The 14,613-nt window shown below is 43.6% G+C and overlaps 2 protein-coding genes across 2 annotated transcripts; one reads left to right on the top strand and one right to left on the bottom strand.

The window, feature by feature from the left end:
- Positions 1 to 2,947: 2,947 nt before the first annotated feature.
- On the top strand, positions 2,948 to 7,227 carry LOC127779783 (xylan O-acetyltransferase 7-like). Its single transcript, XM_052306684.1, is given in 5 exon segments — positions 2,948 to 3,230; positions 3,233 to 4,192; positions 4,315 to 4,514; positions 4,605 to 4,781; positions 6,631 to 7,227. Coding segments are annotated over 5 exon segments (1,842 nt in total). The 5' UTR covers positions 2,948 to 3,086; the 3' UTR covers positions 6,992 to 7,227.
- Positions 7,228 to 7,359: 132 nt separating this feature from the next.
- LOC127779782 (probable AMP deaminase) lies at positions 7,360 to 14,064 on the bottom strand. Its single transcript, XM_052306683.1, has 19 exons — positions 13,695 to 14,064; positions 13,010 to 13,194; positions 12,165 to 12,354; positions 11,688 to 11,866; positions 11,542 to 11,593; positions 11,303 to 11,430; positions 10,757 to 10,936; positions 10,580 to 10,647; positions 10,350 to 10,492; positions 10,113 to 10,174; positions 9,869 to 9,982; positions 9,536 to 9,676; positions 9,024 to 9,176; positions 8,830 to 8,883; positions 8,644 to 8,754; positions 8,344 to 8,517; positions 8,176 to 8,256; positions 7,968 to 8,066; positions 7,360 to 7,865 (listed from the first exon to the last, which is right to left on the bottom strand). The coding sequence occupies exons 1-19, from the start codon at positions 13,957 to 13,959 to the stop codon at positions 7,797 to 7,799; spliced, it is 2,448 nt and encodes an 815-aa protein (XP_052162643.1). The 5' UTR covers positions 13,960 to 14,064; the 3' UTR covers positions 7,360 to 7,796.
- Between the last annotated feature and the right edge of the window lie 549 nt (positions 14,065 to 14,613).

Below are 14,613 nucleotides of genomic sequence, written 5' to 3'. Positions count from 1 at the left end.
GCTGAGCTGATGCCTGTCTCTTCCTGCTCGACCATTCCATGTTTTGCCTTGTATTGTTGTATTGGCTGCATCAAGGAAGGGAGGAAAGAGGGTGAGGCAGTGCTCCTGCGCTGCATGTACTGTGTGTACATTATACTACTGTACTAATCAGTCCATTTTCGTGTTGCCTGTTTTGTATTGCTAGTTATTATTATTACTCCAACCTTCACATAATAAGTTCACTTTTGTATATGAATCTGGATGAATGCTATATTCAGATCCATATATAAGAGTGAACTTATTCTAGTAGCATCACACATTTGGTGTAGTTTTTTTTTTTTTTTGAAGCACACATCTGGTGTAGTTTGTAGAATAAAAATTAAAAATATATATTTTTCCTAACTTTTTACAATTATATTCGTGTTTTTGAAAGAATTGTCAAAATATACGTGTACCGCGGTATGAACGTGCGGGACCAATTCGTTGGCGCGGAGCGGATGCGCGGGACCGTCGGTCCCGCGGCTTGGCTGCACGCGACCGCGCCGTCCCGCAGGCTGGCGCCGCGCCACCTCGCGGTTCCACAGTAGGGACATGCGCGACCCGTTACAGCCAACTGAAATCTGCACAGATTCGATTACATGCGCACGTATATATGCAGTGCATGCAGGGTATATATGCAGTGCGTGCAGTGTGTGTGGATTCGGTCGCGCGCTGCCGTGCAGCGGAACCGCGCGGTGGCGCGGCGGCGGCCTGCGGGACCGCGCGGTCGCGCACAGCCAAGCCGCAGGACCGGCGGTCCCGCGCAGCCAAGCCGCGCCGACGAATCGGTCACGCATGTTCATATCGCGGTATGCGTATATTTTATAAATCTTTCAAAAGCATGTATATAATTATAAAAAGTTAGGAAAAAAAACATATATTTTCAATTTTTATTCGTAGTTTGTACGCTTATTCCGGATGAATATGTGAAGGCCTAGTCGTTTACATATCTCACATGAGGCGAGCAAAACAGCAACATCTCTGGCCCATTTATTGTTTGGTATCCCAGGAAGCCCAACGGAATACTTCCAGTGGAGTAGTCGCATAATAATTTAATTTATTCAGTCAACGACTTCTTCAATATCCCAGATACTATACTGCACTACCTACGCATCATTGTCCACTCATCAGTCAATATATATTTTATTCATACTGATCATCGACCCAGGTAGTAGTTGTGCTGGTTCTGTAATGGATACCACATATCTATCAGTAGTTGACTAAATCTCGGTAGGACTCACTACATACCATATCCTATACGGAAACAATCTTCGGATATAGGAGGAGTTCCGCATAAGGAAGGATAACCAGAGTTCTACATGGAAACGACAAGGACTACTCGAATTGTATCCATATTGGTTTCCCTAGTTCTACTTGGACAAAGGGACACCTATGGGTATAAATATAAGACCCCTTAGGAAGAGAGGGGAGACACCCACCACAATCTTCATAGCAATAGATTAAGACAGAAGATCAACATACAAGCCAACATACGCCAAGACAAGACGCCAGATATCGACTTTAGAGATAGGCACGGCTAGTCCCCTACGGTGTCTCTGGATACTAATAGGAGAGACATTGCGCTGTCTCTTATCTCGCCGGGCACGGATTCGAGAAGGAAGACTACCCTGTTGTCGACTACGAGTCAGACCTTCAGACCGCTATGTCGACAACAGTTAGATAGGCTATCCCAAATATTGTACTGGTGTGATATGGTGAATAAGATCAACGACCGGCTTTGGTCAACAGGATGTAGGGTTATTACCTGACAATTCAGGGACCCGAACCTATATAAAAATCCTCGTCGTCTCCGTCTCTTTTACCTTAGTCTCACGTATATCCTAGTACCAACAATTCTTATACCATGTAAATACCAGAATTGCGACATCCAACGTCGACAAATGCTAATCAAGTATTTCTAGTCATTATCATCACTAGAAAGTGAAGTGCACGCACGGTAACTGGAGAGTTATGATGTCACTCGAGTGCTGCCTCTTACTGATCCTGTGATCCAGGCTTGGTAGTTGTACTTTGCATAGCACTGCACTGCATTGCAGGTGCAGTGGATTAGGTGCTTTGCTTATGTTTTCCTGTCATCATGATGCACGCGTGCATTGCTATTTACTACCGTAACAGTGATTTTTCTCATTTTGTGTGTGGAACAAGGCAGTGATTAAGGGCCTATTTAGTTCCAAAACAAGAATTTTCACACCGGCACATCGAATGTTTTATATATACATGAAATATTAAATGTAGAGAAAAAACTAATTATACAGATTACGTGTAAATTACGAGACGAATCTTTTAAGCCTAATTGCGCCATGATTTGACAATATTGTGTTACAATAAATATTTGCTAATGACAGATTAATTAGGCTTAATAAATTCGTCTCGCAGTTTCCTGGCGGAATCTATAATTTGTTTTGTTTTTAGACTACGTTTAATACTTCAAATGTGTGTCTGTATATCCGATGTGACAATCAAACCCAAAAAATTTCCCCAACTAAACCAGGCCTAAGAAACTACTACTGCTCCCTCCGTCTATAAAAAAACAAATCTCAAAACACATTACTTAGACCGGAGGGAATACTCCAGAATACGTTGATTTCGTTTGAGCCATAGTAAGAAAGAGGAGATTCCTCTCGTTCTCCGTGTGCACATTCCCGAACTGCTAAACGGTGTGTTTTTTACAACAATTTTATATTTAAAAATTACTTTAAAAATTATATTAATCTATTTGTAATTTAAAAATAGTTAATACTCAATTAATCATACGCTAATAACTTATCTTATTTTACGTATCTTCCTGTATCTGTCCTTTCTCTTTCTCTCAAACAAAGACTTAACCGGGGCGAGCGGCAATACGACGTACTGCTAGTACGAGTAGTAACTATGTAGAGGTACAGTAGATGATGGAAGGTGTCGGTCCGGTCGGCCGTTAATTAATATACTTATACGTACTCCGTACAACTACTAATTGGATTTAAATAAGGAAAAAGGAAAAATGAAAACGAGAGAAGAGTGGGGATTTGGGGGGCACAAGCACTACACATGGGTACATACAATACATGAAGAAGAAGAAGAATGGAATGGGCGCTGCCGCTGACCGTGGCCGGCTTCTCGCTCTTGCTCACCACGACAAATTAAACCCAACCAAGCCAAGCGAAGCGAAGAGAAGATTCAAACCATCCATCCAGCAGCTACCCTTCTTCTTCTTCTTCTTCTTGGAAGCAGCCTTCCTAGGCTTGTTCCTCCTCTCCCCTCTTCCTTCCTTCCTGGTGTAATTAAGCAAACCGAATTCCATCAGCGCTGGCTCGTTGGCGATCTGAATCCTCCTCCTCCTCCTTGTCACCTCCTTCCGATTCAGGGGCAGGGGCAGATGCAGATGCAGCAGCGGCGGAAGCCACCGCCTGCGGCGGCGCCGGTGGCCGCCAAGCAGCCTTCCCCGCGCAGGACGCCCGGGCCTCTCTCCTTCGCCGGCGCCCTGCTCTCCCTCCTCGTCGTCGCCACCTTCCTCTACATCAACGACCACGGCAACATGATGCCACCCCACGCGTCCCCCGACCCCGACCTCCGCCTCCTGCAGGAGGCCGCGCACCAAAAGGTCAACTCCATCCTCCTCTCCCGCCACGCCCCTGCCCCTCCCCCGCGCACCAACACCAACACGTCTTCATCCGACCAACACCTCCGCCTCATCAACATCCCCATGTCCTCCGACTTGGACTTGGAGTTGGGGGGTAACAGCACAAGCAGCAGCGGCGTGGAGATTCAATTCGAGCAGCAGCAGCAGCAGCAGCAGGAGGAGAAGAATCTGAGAGGGTGCGAGCTATACAAGGGGCGGTGGGTGTACGACGCGGCGGGGAGGGAGGCGCCGCTGTACAGGGAGTCGGAGTGCGGGTTCCTGACGGAGCAGGTGACGTGCATGCGCAACGGCCGGCGGGACGACTCGTACCAGCGGTGGCGGTGGCAGCCGGAGGGGTGCGACCTCCCAAGCTTCGACGCCAGGGCGCTGCTGGAGCGGCTGCGGAACAAGCGGATGATGTTCGTCGGTGACTCGCTCAACCGCAACCAGTGGGAGTCCATGGTATGCCTCGTCCAGTCAGCAATTCCCTATGGCCAAAAGACGCTCACCAAGTTCGTCAACAACGGATCGCTCAACGTCTTCCGAGCGCACGTAATTCCCTTCCTTGTTTCGATTCCTTAATTTTACGCCATGGGTGGATTAATGCCACTCACTCGCTCATGATTGCAAGCACTACTAACTCACATGGTATTACATTACATGATACTAAACAGGAGTACAACGCGACGGTGGAGTTCTACTGGGCGCCGTTCCTGGTACAGTCCAACTCGGACGACCCGCAGGTGCACAGCGTACGTGACAGGGTCATCGCGTGGCGCTCCATCGCAAAGCACGCCGCCAACTGGAAGGGCGTCCACTACCTCGTCTTCAATACCTACATCTGGTGGCTCAACAACTTCCAAATCAAAGTGCTGTAAGTTACTCCTGGACTACTACTACCAAGTACTAATATATATTCGCGCGCATTGCATTCAAAGTTAAGGGAATCGAATTGTGGTTGCAGGAAAAGCAGAGGTGCTCCGTTTGCGGGCAGCGGGGGGTGGAGCAGCCGGTACGCGCTGGTAGACCGAGCGATCGCCTACAGGGAGGTGCTAAAGACGTGGGCCAAGTGGGTGGACAGGCGTATCGACCCCAACAAAACCCATGTCTTCTTCATGGCCATGTCTCCCAACCACTTCATGTAAGTTTTTCTCTCTTCTCTGCTCTCACCACCTCCTCTTTCCTTTCCTTTCTTTTCCGTTGCACCATCCGTCCTCGCCAATACCAATACCCAACATTAGTCTTAATTTCTTCTTGGTTGCTACCGTCACGGGGTAACGAACAACTCCCTTTCTTGTTGGGTAGTAATTTCTGACCCCCTAACCTGGAGCACTACTACTAGTACAAGTTTGATACGACTACTGCTTGCTTACTGCGCGAGAGCGAAAGCAACGGACCAAGTTTTAGGACAGCGACACACGCCCACATCAACACAACTTTTACCTACAAACAAACGTTTGTCAGCTCAGCTCGATCAGGGCTTTGCCTTCCCGATGAAGAGAATTGACTAGTCATACATACTGTTTCTTTATTCTGCCTCTTCCATGGGCGACGACACGTGCTTAGGTTGGTGATATAGTAATGCAGACCAAGAAGCTTCGGAATGAGGAAAATCTTAATCTACTCTGCATAATTTATTTACTTTAATAATTATTTGCCATTGAAATTAAGATTCTACTGCGGCACATGGCAACATGGGAAAAAATTCATTCTCGTTTCCATGACCTGTTTTCCTGGAGTTCAAGGGAAAGAGGAAAAGGGCACTGCTGCAATCTAACATGGACCACTTCATGCCATTTGCAAACTATAGCTCGCTCCCTTACTGCAAAATATCAATTCATGATGTTTCTCTTGCGGATACGCAAGTGGAACAATCCAAATGTACCAAGAGCCTCATCACTGGATCGATCTGAGCTTTAGAGACGGACTGGTGAACCGAAGAATCTTTCTGCATGCGTAGAATTAATGTGAGCAAAATACTCTTGATTAGTAATAGTAGCAACTTTAGTACTATCACTAGTGATGTTGATGCGTGCATGCTTACGTCCCCATATGGTCCCAAACATTTCGCAATCACCTGTTTGTCGCTTTCCTCACTCATGAATCAACCAATGGAGCCACGTTCTAAACAGCTACTCAGCCTAGATGTTTGTTAAGAGGAGAGTTAGTAGTATAACTAACCACTAAAGCTGGAACAAAGGTCGGTCGCACTCGTCTTTTGCTCTGTTTCTTTCTTCCGAGTAAAGGTTTTACTACAGTTATGCATATGGTTTAATTACGTGTCTTCCCTCCGATCCTAGACAGCTAAACAAGCATTTGTTAGGAGGAGATTCACCACTAGTAATAAACAAACCACACAAAGCTGCAACCCTGCTCGTAGCTTAGCTCGTGTCCTTTTTCCCCCTCTGTTTTTATTTTTCTTCTGAGTAAGGTTTTACTACGGTTATGATCATACATAACATACCCCTTTTCTCTTTCGGTTGGCATGGGCTGCTTTCAGCTTTGATGGGCACTTGTAGCAATAATTAAGGAGTCGACAATGCAAATTAAGCAGTAGAAAGGCATTATTAGCTCACCGCATCACATGAAAGCAAAAAGGCAAGCAAAGCCAACCAGGCGTGTTTTGCAGCTCCGGATCGAGCAACGGTGGCCGTAATCAGATTGTTTTAGGCTGGCAATATCAGCTCAAGGGCGGCTAAGGTTGGTTGTCGCATCTACAGATCAGTAGTATCATGTATAGTAGCACAGTGTTGCCTGACAGAATCTGACCATTATTTTGCTAAGATGCTCCACTCCAGTGCTACAGCACTGAGTCACTAGTGGCTTTGGTGAAAGTGAGTTAAAGTGGGTGACAGGCAGATCCATATGCGAGTGGGATTTGGCTAGTCGAGTCGTATCTACTGTGCAGTGGAGTGCTTACTGTTTGTTGGTCCATATGGTGGCCAGCTCTGAATTTGTGTGATCTAATAAGTGAAATATCGGATGTGCAGGCCGGAGGCTTGGGGGGGATCGGCGGGGGCGGTTAAGTGCGCGATGGAGACGCAGCCGATCGTGAACCGGACATCAGGGGGGCTGGACATCGGGACGGACTGGAGGCTGCACGGGGTGGCGCGCGGTGTGCTGCGGTCGATGCGGCGGGTGGGCGTGCGATTCGTGGACATCACGGCGCTGTCGGAGCTTCGCAAGGACGCGCACACGTCGGTGCACACGCTGCGGCAGGGCAAGCTGCTGACCCCGGAGCAGCAGGCCGACCCTCGCACCTACGCCGACTGCATCCACTGGTGCCTCCCTGGCCTCCCCGACACCTGGAACCACTTCCTCTACGCCCACATCGTCGCCCATGCCGCCTAGCCCTTCATTCCTTCCTGCAACTAATCTCATCTCATTTATTCTCCCTTGCTGCTATGCAATCTGTGAGTAGTTCTTTTTGTATAATCAGAAAAAAAGGGAGGGATTAGAATCGGAAACAAACAAAGACGAAACACAAGAGTGTACATCAAACGGCCTCTTGTCGCCTTTGGTGTCTGCCATGCCGAAAGAACGAACGTGCCAAAGAGGTACTAACGACTAACGTGACCGTCATCACACTTCCTTCCCCTTGTGAAGTTGTGATTGCTCAGCCATCAGCTCTACATGCATAGTATGCCTCAGGCTATCAGCTGTCATTGAGATGGACTAGCATGTCGTCGTACAGTTCGACCAAAACAAAATAGGTAGTGTATCGAACGGCATCACATGTATAAATGTACGCGTGTACTAGTAATAGCTTACAGCACATGTGCAACCTCACTAGACCCTTGGCTAGTTGGGGTTTATCAATTTTCCATTGTTATTTTGGACTATATGACCCCCGATGCATGCGTATGTTTAAACTTCCAGTATTCCATGACTCAAATCTTTCTTATTTTATGGTACGGCCTCAGTCCTAACATAATTTCTTTTATCAAAATCCTACTACTAGGGAACGCAACACGCTACGGAGATTCATCGAAAAGTAGAATCATCCTAGATCCCTTTCTCCTCCCTTCCGCAAGCAAGTAGAAACCGCACGGTCTTGGTTGTACCTGGAAAGTTTATGGTAGGAAGATGGGGTGCCTTCCAGGACCATCATCAACAACCAAGTAACTTCAGGGTTTGCAAAATTCTTGCCAGGTCTTCACCTATCAATTTCTGCCGGTATATCAACATTCCTCAGATGTATTAGCTCCATTTCTTCTTTCCAAATCTGCGGGCCAGTAACAAACGCAATTACCAACAGAAACAAACGTGCTGACAAGTACGGGAAGAGATCAGACTCCAGGCAGAGAAGCTAGTACGAAGTACATACAGTGTGTCGGAATTCAATCCTGATGTGAGGAACATTTGTCTGGTGAATGTCATTGCCATCATGACCTCTTTTGTAGTAGTTTCTCCCAATCCAGTGTGACTATACAAGAGCAAAATGTCTTATCAAAACAAGGAGAAAAAAAAAATAGGCAGAGAGAAAAATATGAAAACAAAATCAAAATTGCTAAATGAACAATAGCAATCTATACCTTGAGCCTATGAGAGAAACCAGACTGGTACACAGAATTCCTAGCAATTTCACATAGGTCGCATGAACTTAGCTTCCACAGCTGCCAAGAATGACAGGCAATCCAAATTAAGCAGATCTAAGTGGAATCTAAACATATCCAAAGAGCTAGAGTGAAGGAGATAGTTACCGAAGCAGCGATGCTATATTCTTCAACCAAAGGTTCTTTTGTCAAGTGAATTTGCAAAGGGTCATCGGTTGATAGAGAAACGTTAAGGCCTCTTAGGAAAAATGTTGGGAAAGGGTTTCGGTGATAATCAATAAACAATGAGTTGTTGCTCAAAGGAGACATGGCAAGACCAATCTAATTATAGGCAAACAAAAGATGGTTAGTTTATTCAAAGATCCGAGAAAACAGAGTTGATAGGTGTTCAATTGATAGCTGTTGCGCTAAAAAAATGATGAGGAATGAACACAAAATACTAGTTACCTGAGCTAGGTAATACAGATACTGGAGGACAGGGGACTTCTTTAAATTAACCCCGTGAGCAATATTATGAGAAGTAAGAAATGCTGCAGCAAGATGATCAATATCTCCAGCCTGAAGACAAGAATCATCAATGCAACTTTTCCGGGGTAAATCTATGAATACTCAAATATGTGCATTAGCATATACCTCCCCACAGTGTGGACGAAGTTTGATTGTTGTCATACCCTTGGACTCACGAAGCTACATCACAAAAATCTCAAGTCAACCAAGAGAGCCCCAATAGGGGATAGGACATCATAAATGTCGAGAGAGAAGCTAATCTGAAAACTAGAATTTGAAGGAGAAGAACAGGCAGAGATCTGGGGACAAATGAATGATACCTTGTTCAGCGTGTACAAGTTAGCATAACAATAGTACACATAATATGCATATGCTGGATTGAAAACATTAGTCCATTGCTCAGGTGTAGGCATGTGTTTTGTTGGGCGTCTCTCTGGTTTGCTTTCATCATCCACTAAATCCAGCCCAACGACCTGAAGAAAACAGCAGCAAAATTGATGGTGATGACTGCTCCGCTCCACAACATAACAAGGCATACACTAGGCATAGTAATGCATAAAGTTACTAATGGGAGGAGATTAGAGGTGCCCTTATGTTAGAGGAAAGTATCCTACTGAGAATTGCTTTAGGTGCTGCAGCAAGCCTTGTAACTTATCAATGTTATTCCCTCTATTTCCACTAGATAGGACAGCTAAAAGAGGTCAATCTTTGTAAGACTCACATACCACTGTTCAAATATCATATATTTTCTAATTAATACATTTTTTAACTCCATTCAATTGAGTACTATATTAGCACTGCAGTGCGCATCTGCGTAAATAGTTCCACTGACCTGTTGCAAGAAAACATGGAGCTGAGGATGTGAAGCAGGATCAACAGTTACTTCAAAAAGAGGCAGAAAAATATTGTCAAGGAGGTTCTGGAAAGAATTGATTGTTCCCATCTCCCTGTATACATTGTATATCCGAGGAATCTGCAGATAAAATTAAACAATGTTTCAGTAAATCTACTCTGGCAAAATAAAAATAAAATAGTTACCTGCACAGAGTATACTAGTTTGTTTGGTTTACAAAGTTTAAGAATTGATTACTGAATGTTTAGAAAAAAAACTCAGATAAAATTATGACTAGAAGCAGATGACGACATCAACAGAGAGTGTCATAACCTGAATTAACCAAACAACATTCTCGCTGTACAATTCATTATTCACTATCCAGCTTGCCATCTGATCCCACTCACTTTTCTTTCTCCCATAGATAGATATTCTATACTCAGCCATCTGGTGAAGATTATGAGAGTAGGAATAATTAGACAGAGCAATATGTAAACAATGTGTTACATGACAAATAGCGAACAACACCACCTTAAAGAATCACAAATATGAGATTGGTAAAGAAAGAAAGAAGTACCTGATATTTACTTGCTTCAAGATCAGAAAATACTTCTTTTGTCAATTCAGCAAGAAATCGGCCTATTAAGAAGACAATACAACATTTTAAAGAATTGTACATATACAGGGTATGCTGAGAATAAGGTCAACATAGAACATGAGTAACAGTTCTCGACAACTGAAAGAAAATATAACAAAACGAGAATGGCATCGATTACTGAAATACGTAGGAAACAAGACAAAACAAAAGGTGCACCTTGAATAAGGTTGTCCTGTTTAAGAAAGATCTCCCTCAGCCGGGATTGGCCACAAGGATTATACTTCAAATTGAACTTGTCAAAGCGATGGAATGTACTTTTATCGGCATGCACATCTAAGAGATCAACATTGAGGTCATAACTGGCAGAGTGGCAAAAGCAGGTTAGTTAAAAAAAATCTTAATCAAAAGATACATGACAGAACCATCACATAAAGAATTTCAGTTACCCAGTCAAGTCCAAACTCTCAAAAACCTCCTTAAGAGTCAAATAGGTACCATCTCTAAAAATCACAACCTGCACAAATGCAATTTTTGAAATTTTTAAGTAGAGAGCAGACAAAGAACCTTCATATTCCACATGAGAAAAAAAACCACAGGGATTGATGAAAAGAAAATAGGTGCACCTCGTCAGGTTCTTTCCTCAACTTGGACTTGATAAATCTCAACAGATGCTTCTGATTCATGCATGCAGAGTGATGAACATGAGTATCAACCTTCCTGACATTGTAGAAGTCCCGATGGGGTGCAGCTTTCTGAGCAAGTAGTTCTCTATCGGCATTGACCATCAAATGAAGATTGAATTTCTGAAAAATCCACAAGAGTGAAAACGATAGTAAATGTACATAATTGAAAAGAAACCTAGCCATGGCCCATTCCGATGTGTTCAGTGAGATATATGAATCAAGTTAACTTGACAGTCCAGTCTGGAGCACATTCAATATATGCCAGCAAACACTACTAGCCTACAAATGTTAGATGCACAAAAAAATCTTGGCCACATCAGGGGTTCTTTTGTATGCTATATGCTTGAGATTATATATTAACATTGCATGTAGCCTGGAGTACTGTACCACCTTTTGCTGCCATCGCAAGATTTCACATATCTTGTTGCTAGGCTCAAACACATACAGCAAATACAAGCATTGAAAGAACCACTTTAAAAGAATTACCTGTTCTAGAAGATTTAAACGTTTATAACATACAGTTCGAATATCCCCAGCAGCCAACACACGAAGGATATAGTGCATATCAGTAAAAAAGGTAGTAGCATCAGCAACAGGATAGATTCTTTCTTTAGCTGCAGCAACCGAGGAAGACAAAAATAAGTGACGACAAACATGAAAAGAAAAAACTTCGACAAAATATGAGTAGTCGTAAACTAAAAGAGAAAGAATAATTTGTTACTCACAGTCTTTATTGGGGTATACATGAATAACACCATCAACCATTTCAAAATGATGCTGAAGGAAGGAAAACAAAATTAGAGCACAGAAAGCAGAGCAGGAAAACGTGTTGTATCGTTAATATGCAGAAAATATAGGGAAACACACTCACTTCAGTTTTAGTCTGCTGCTCGTAATAGAAAGGGTTAGGATTAGGTTTTGGAGTACTAGGATCAGTTATGATTTCCTTCTCCCATGGAGCAACTTCTTCTCTAAACATGTACTTCTCTCGTAGCTCAAGACATTTCTGAAGAACCTTGTATGCTTCAATTTCATCAGGAGATGGAGTCTCTGCAACCAAAAAAAAACAGGTGCAAGTGTTGCAACACGTAAGTGAATAATAATAGTAATAGCAGGTTTCATTTTCAGCAACATAAATCATCGCTATCACGTAGATAATCCATAAAATAAAATGCATTCTAATTTCTATTTATTGATACCAAAAGGGACAATTCTAATGGTGTGAACATTTTTTTTTTCTGAGAACACCATGTTCAGGGTCATGGCTAGAGTTTGAGTAGTAAAACAATATTAATTGGACTTAAAATAGAATTGATTTAATATATGGCACAGGAAAAGTGGACCATACCAACAGCTGTTATATTGATCCTACTGAAAGTCTCATGTTCAGGTTCCTTTCGAAGAATATCAGCTGCAACTGGATTGTGCTGGGCCCCATGCAGACTGCCTGTTGCACTTTGAGATCTAATCATGTTTGTTGATGGTACTGGTTTTGTGTCCCCATTCTGACTTGCTTTACCCGGAAGGGGATCTGATCCCTGAGATAAGAAGAATAATCTTAGTACATTAAATACAAGAAAACATACATTTGCATGTAGAGAGTTACCACTGAAAAAGAACATCATGGGGCTGTTCACTTTGTTGCCAAAACAAACCCTACCAAATAGGCAAGATAACAACCCAAACATTGCCCAAATTTGGTAGGGTTGATTTAGGCATCAAAGCAAACAGCCCCATAGGCAAAAATGTAACAAAGAAATACATGGAGCAGGGGACAATAAAAAAATAGCGAGGAAATTGTATCTGTGAATAAGTGCATCAGTGAACATTGCAATTTGCATGGCCAGTTCAAGATGACTTTAATTTTCTCGCAACAAAATATGCACGATAATTGCAATACAACAAAAAAAATATGCATAGGAATTATTCTGTTTACATTGCCTTGAAACTTAACATGAGAATCTTTACCTGATTATTCTTGCAACATAATCAGATAAGCTAACATGTCAAAATACAAGGAGGCTAACCTCCTAGGATTGCATTGAATAGGGCCAAATTTCCATTTAGTTAAAACAACAACGTAGATTACAAATTTCCAGATATTTTATTCATGCCATTGAGATGCAATTCACCCAGAAAAAGAAAAGTAGTGCTATAGCTTGGCAAAATAAGCATATGCATCTTAGGACTTACAATAGTTCCATTTGTGAGCAAGGAAACGGCATTGTTTTTGGCATCTGGGGCAATATTCTCATCATCGTCATCTGAATCTTCAATAGTTTCAAATGCACTGACAGTAGGAACAGGGGATCTTGGTGTAGTAGGTCTAACCAAAGGTCCAACTCTTTTGGTGGAAGCTGGTGAGATAATTGGCTTTCCTGATATGTAAAAGGGCTCAATATTAGCATCATGCAGAATTACTTACAAATTAGAAAATCAGTGCAAAGGTGTGTGATCATAAAGCAACTCACTAGTGCACCATGATTAAAATCCGTTTTGTTTCATTGAAAAAAAAAAAAGCATCACTAGATTCACTACGCAGATATGATTACAAGTATTGAAGACAGATATACATGCGGATAGTTGGGTGCAGTTTGAGGGATGTTTCTTTGGGGGTCAAAAATCCTCCAGATGCACAAACCCTGAATATGATTTTAAAAATAATAATCTACACCTAGGAAGTAGTAAATCAGAGGGGATGGATGAACCCCTCCACACGCGAATGAAGAGCTAGTGAGCTAGTAATCACATGGTCGCGCACATTATACAATGAATCCTTAGATGATACGCATGAGTAAGTTGCGCCGCTCCGATCACAAGTCACAAGGGAACAGTATATGACTAGTGAAAAAGGAAGGAAATGTGGGGGTGGGGGTACCTTCTCGGCCGGTGTGAAGTGGCGGAAGGCCCGGTGGGATGGGAAGGGTGGTGCGGCGATCGTGGTCTCTGGGAGGGTCGTCGTCATCGTCGTCGTCGGCGTCGAGGAGGTGGCGGTTGCGGCGGCGGTGGTCGCGGTCAAGGGAGCGGGCGAAGCGGAGGAGCTGGTCGAGGGTCTTGCGGTGCATATAGTAGGCGGAGGCGGCGGCGAAGGAAGCGCCGAGGAGGGTGGCGACGGCGAGGTGGAGGGCGTAGGTGGAGTCCATCCCGCCGCCACTCCGCTCTCCGCCTCCGCGTGGGGTTTCCCTTCCTTCTTTCTGGGCTTTTGCTTTTGCTTGGGCTCTTCCCTTCTCTTCTCCTCTTGTGCCCTTGTGTGTTATTATATGGGTGATGAAGTGAGGGCCATTTTTATTACTAGTACGAATCAGTGTGCGCCTGACATGTGGGGCAGTAGCGCACCGAATATTTCCTCCGGGGTATATTCACCATTTTCATTCGTTTTGCTCCTGTTTTCCTTTTAAAAAATAAATAAAAACAAAAAATTGAAAAAAGGCGCAAAAGATGTTGCAAGTGACGCACATTTGACATCCATGGAAGTGGAAGATAAGCACGCCATCAACCACCCCAACTCCTCGTTTTAAGGAGCATCAGCATAGCCAGGACAAAACAAAATATACTAGTTACTGCTTGTTATGGATATGGAAGCCACTGAGCAGCTGTACAGCCAGGAAAAGAAGCAATGCTAGACAAATTGGACACTTGAGCTTCTTAATACATATGGCCTTTCTTCATAGGGCATTAGGAGAGTAACTTTGCTTTTGTTTCGTGGTTTCAGACCTGAGAATCAGATCGATTTGTTTTTTCTACTTGACAACGACAGGGCAGGTTCCCCATACCAAAACAGATGTTCTCCTTCAACT

This window comes from Oryza glaberrima, chromosome 7 (genome assembly GCF_000147395.1).
Source record: "Oryza glaberrima chromosome 7, OglaRS2, whole genome shotgun sequence".
NCBI lineage: Eukaryota > Viridiplantae > Streptophyta > Magnoliopsida > Poales > Poaceae > Oryza > Oryza glaberrima.
Note: the sequence above shows the minus strand (reverse complement) of the source record. Positions and strands in the feature narration are given on the sequence as shown.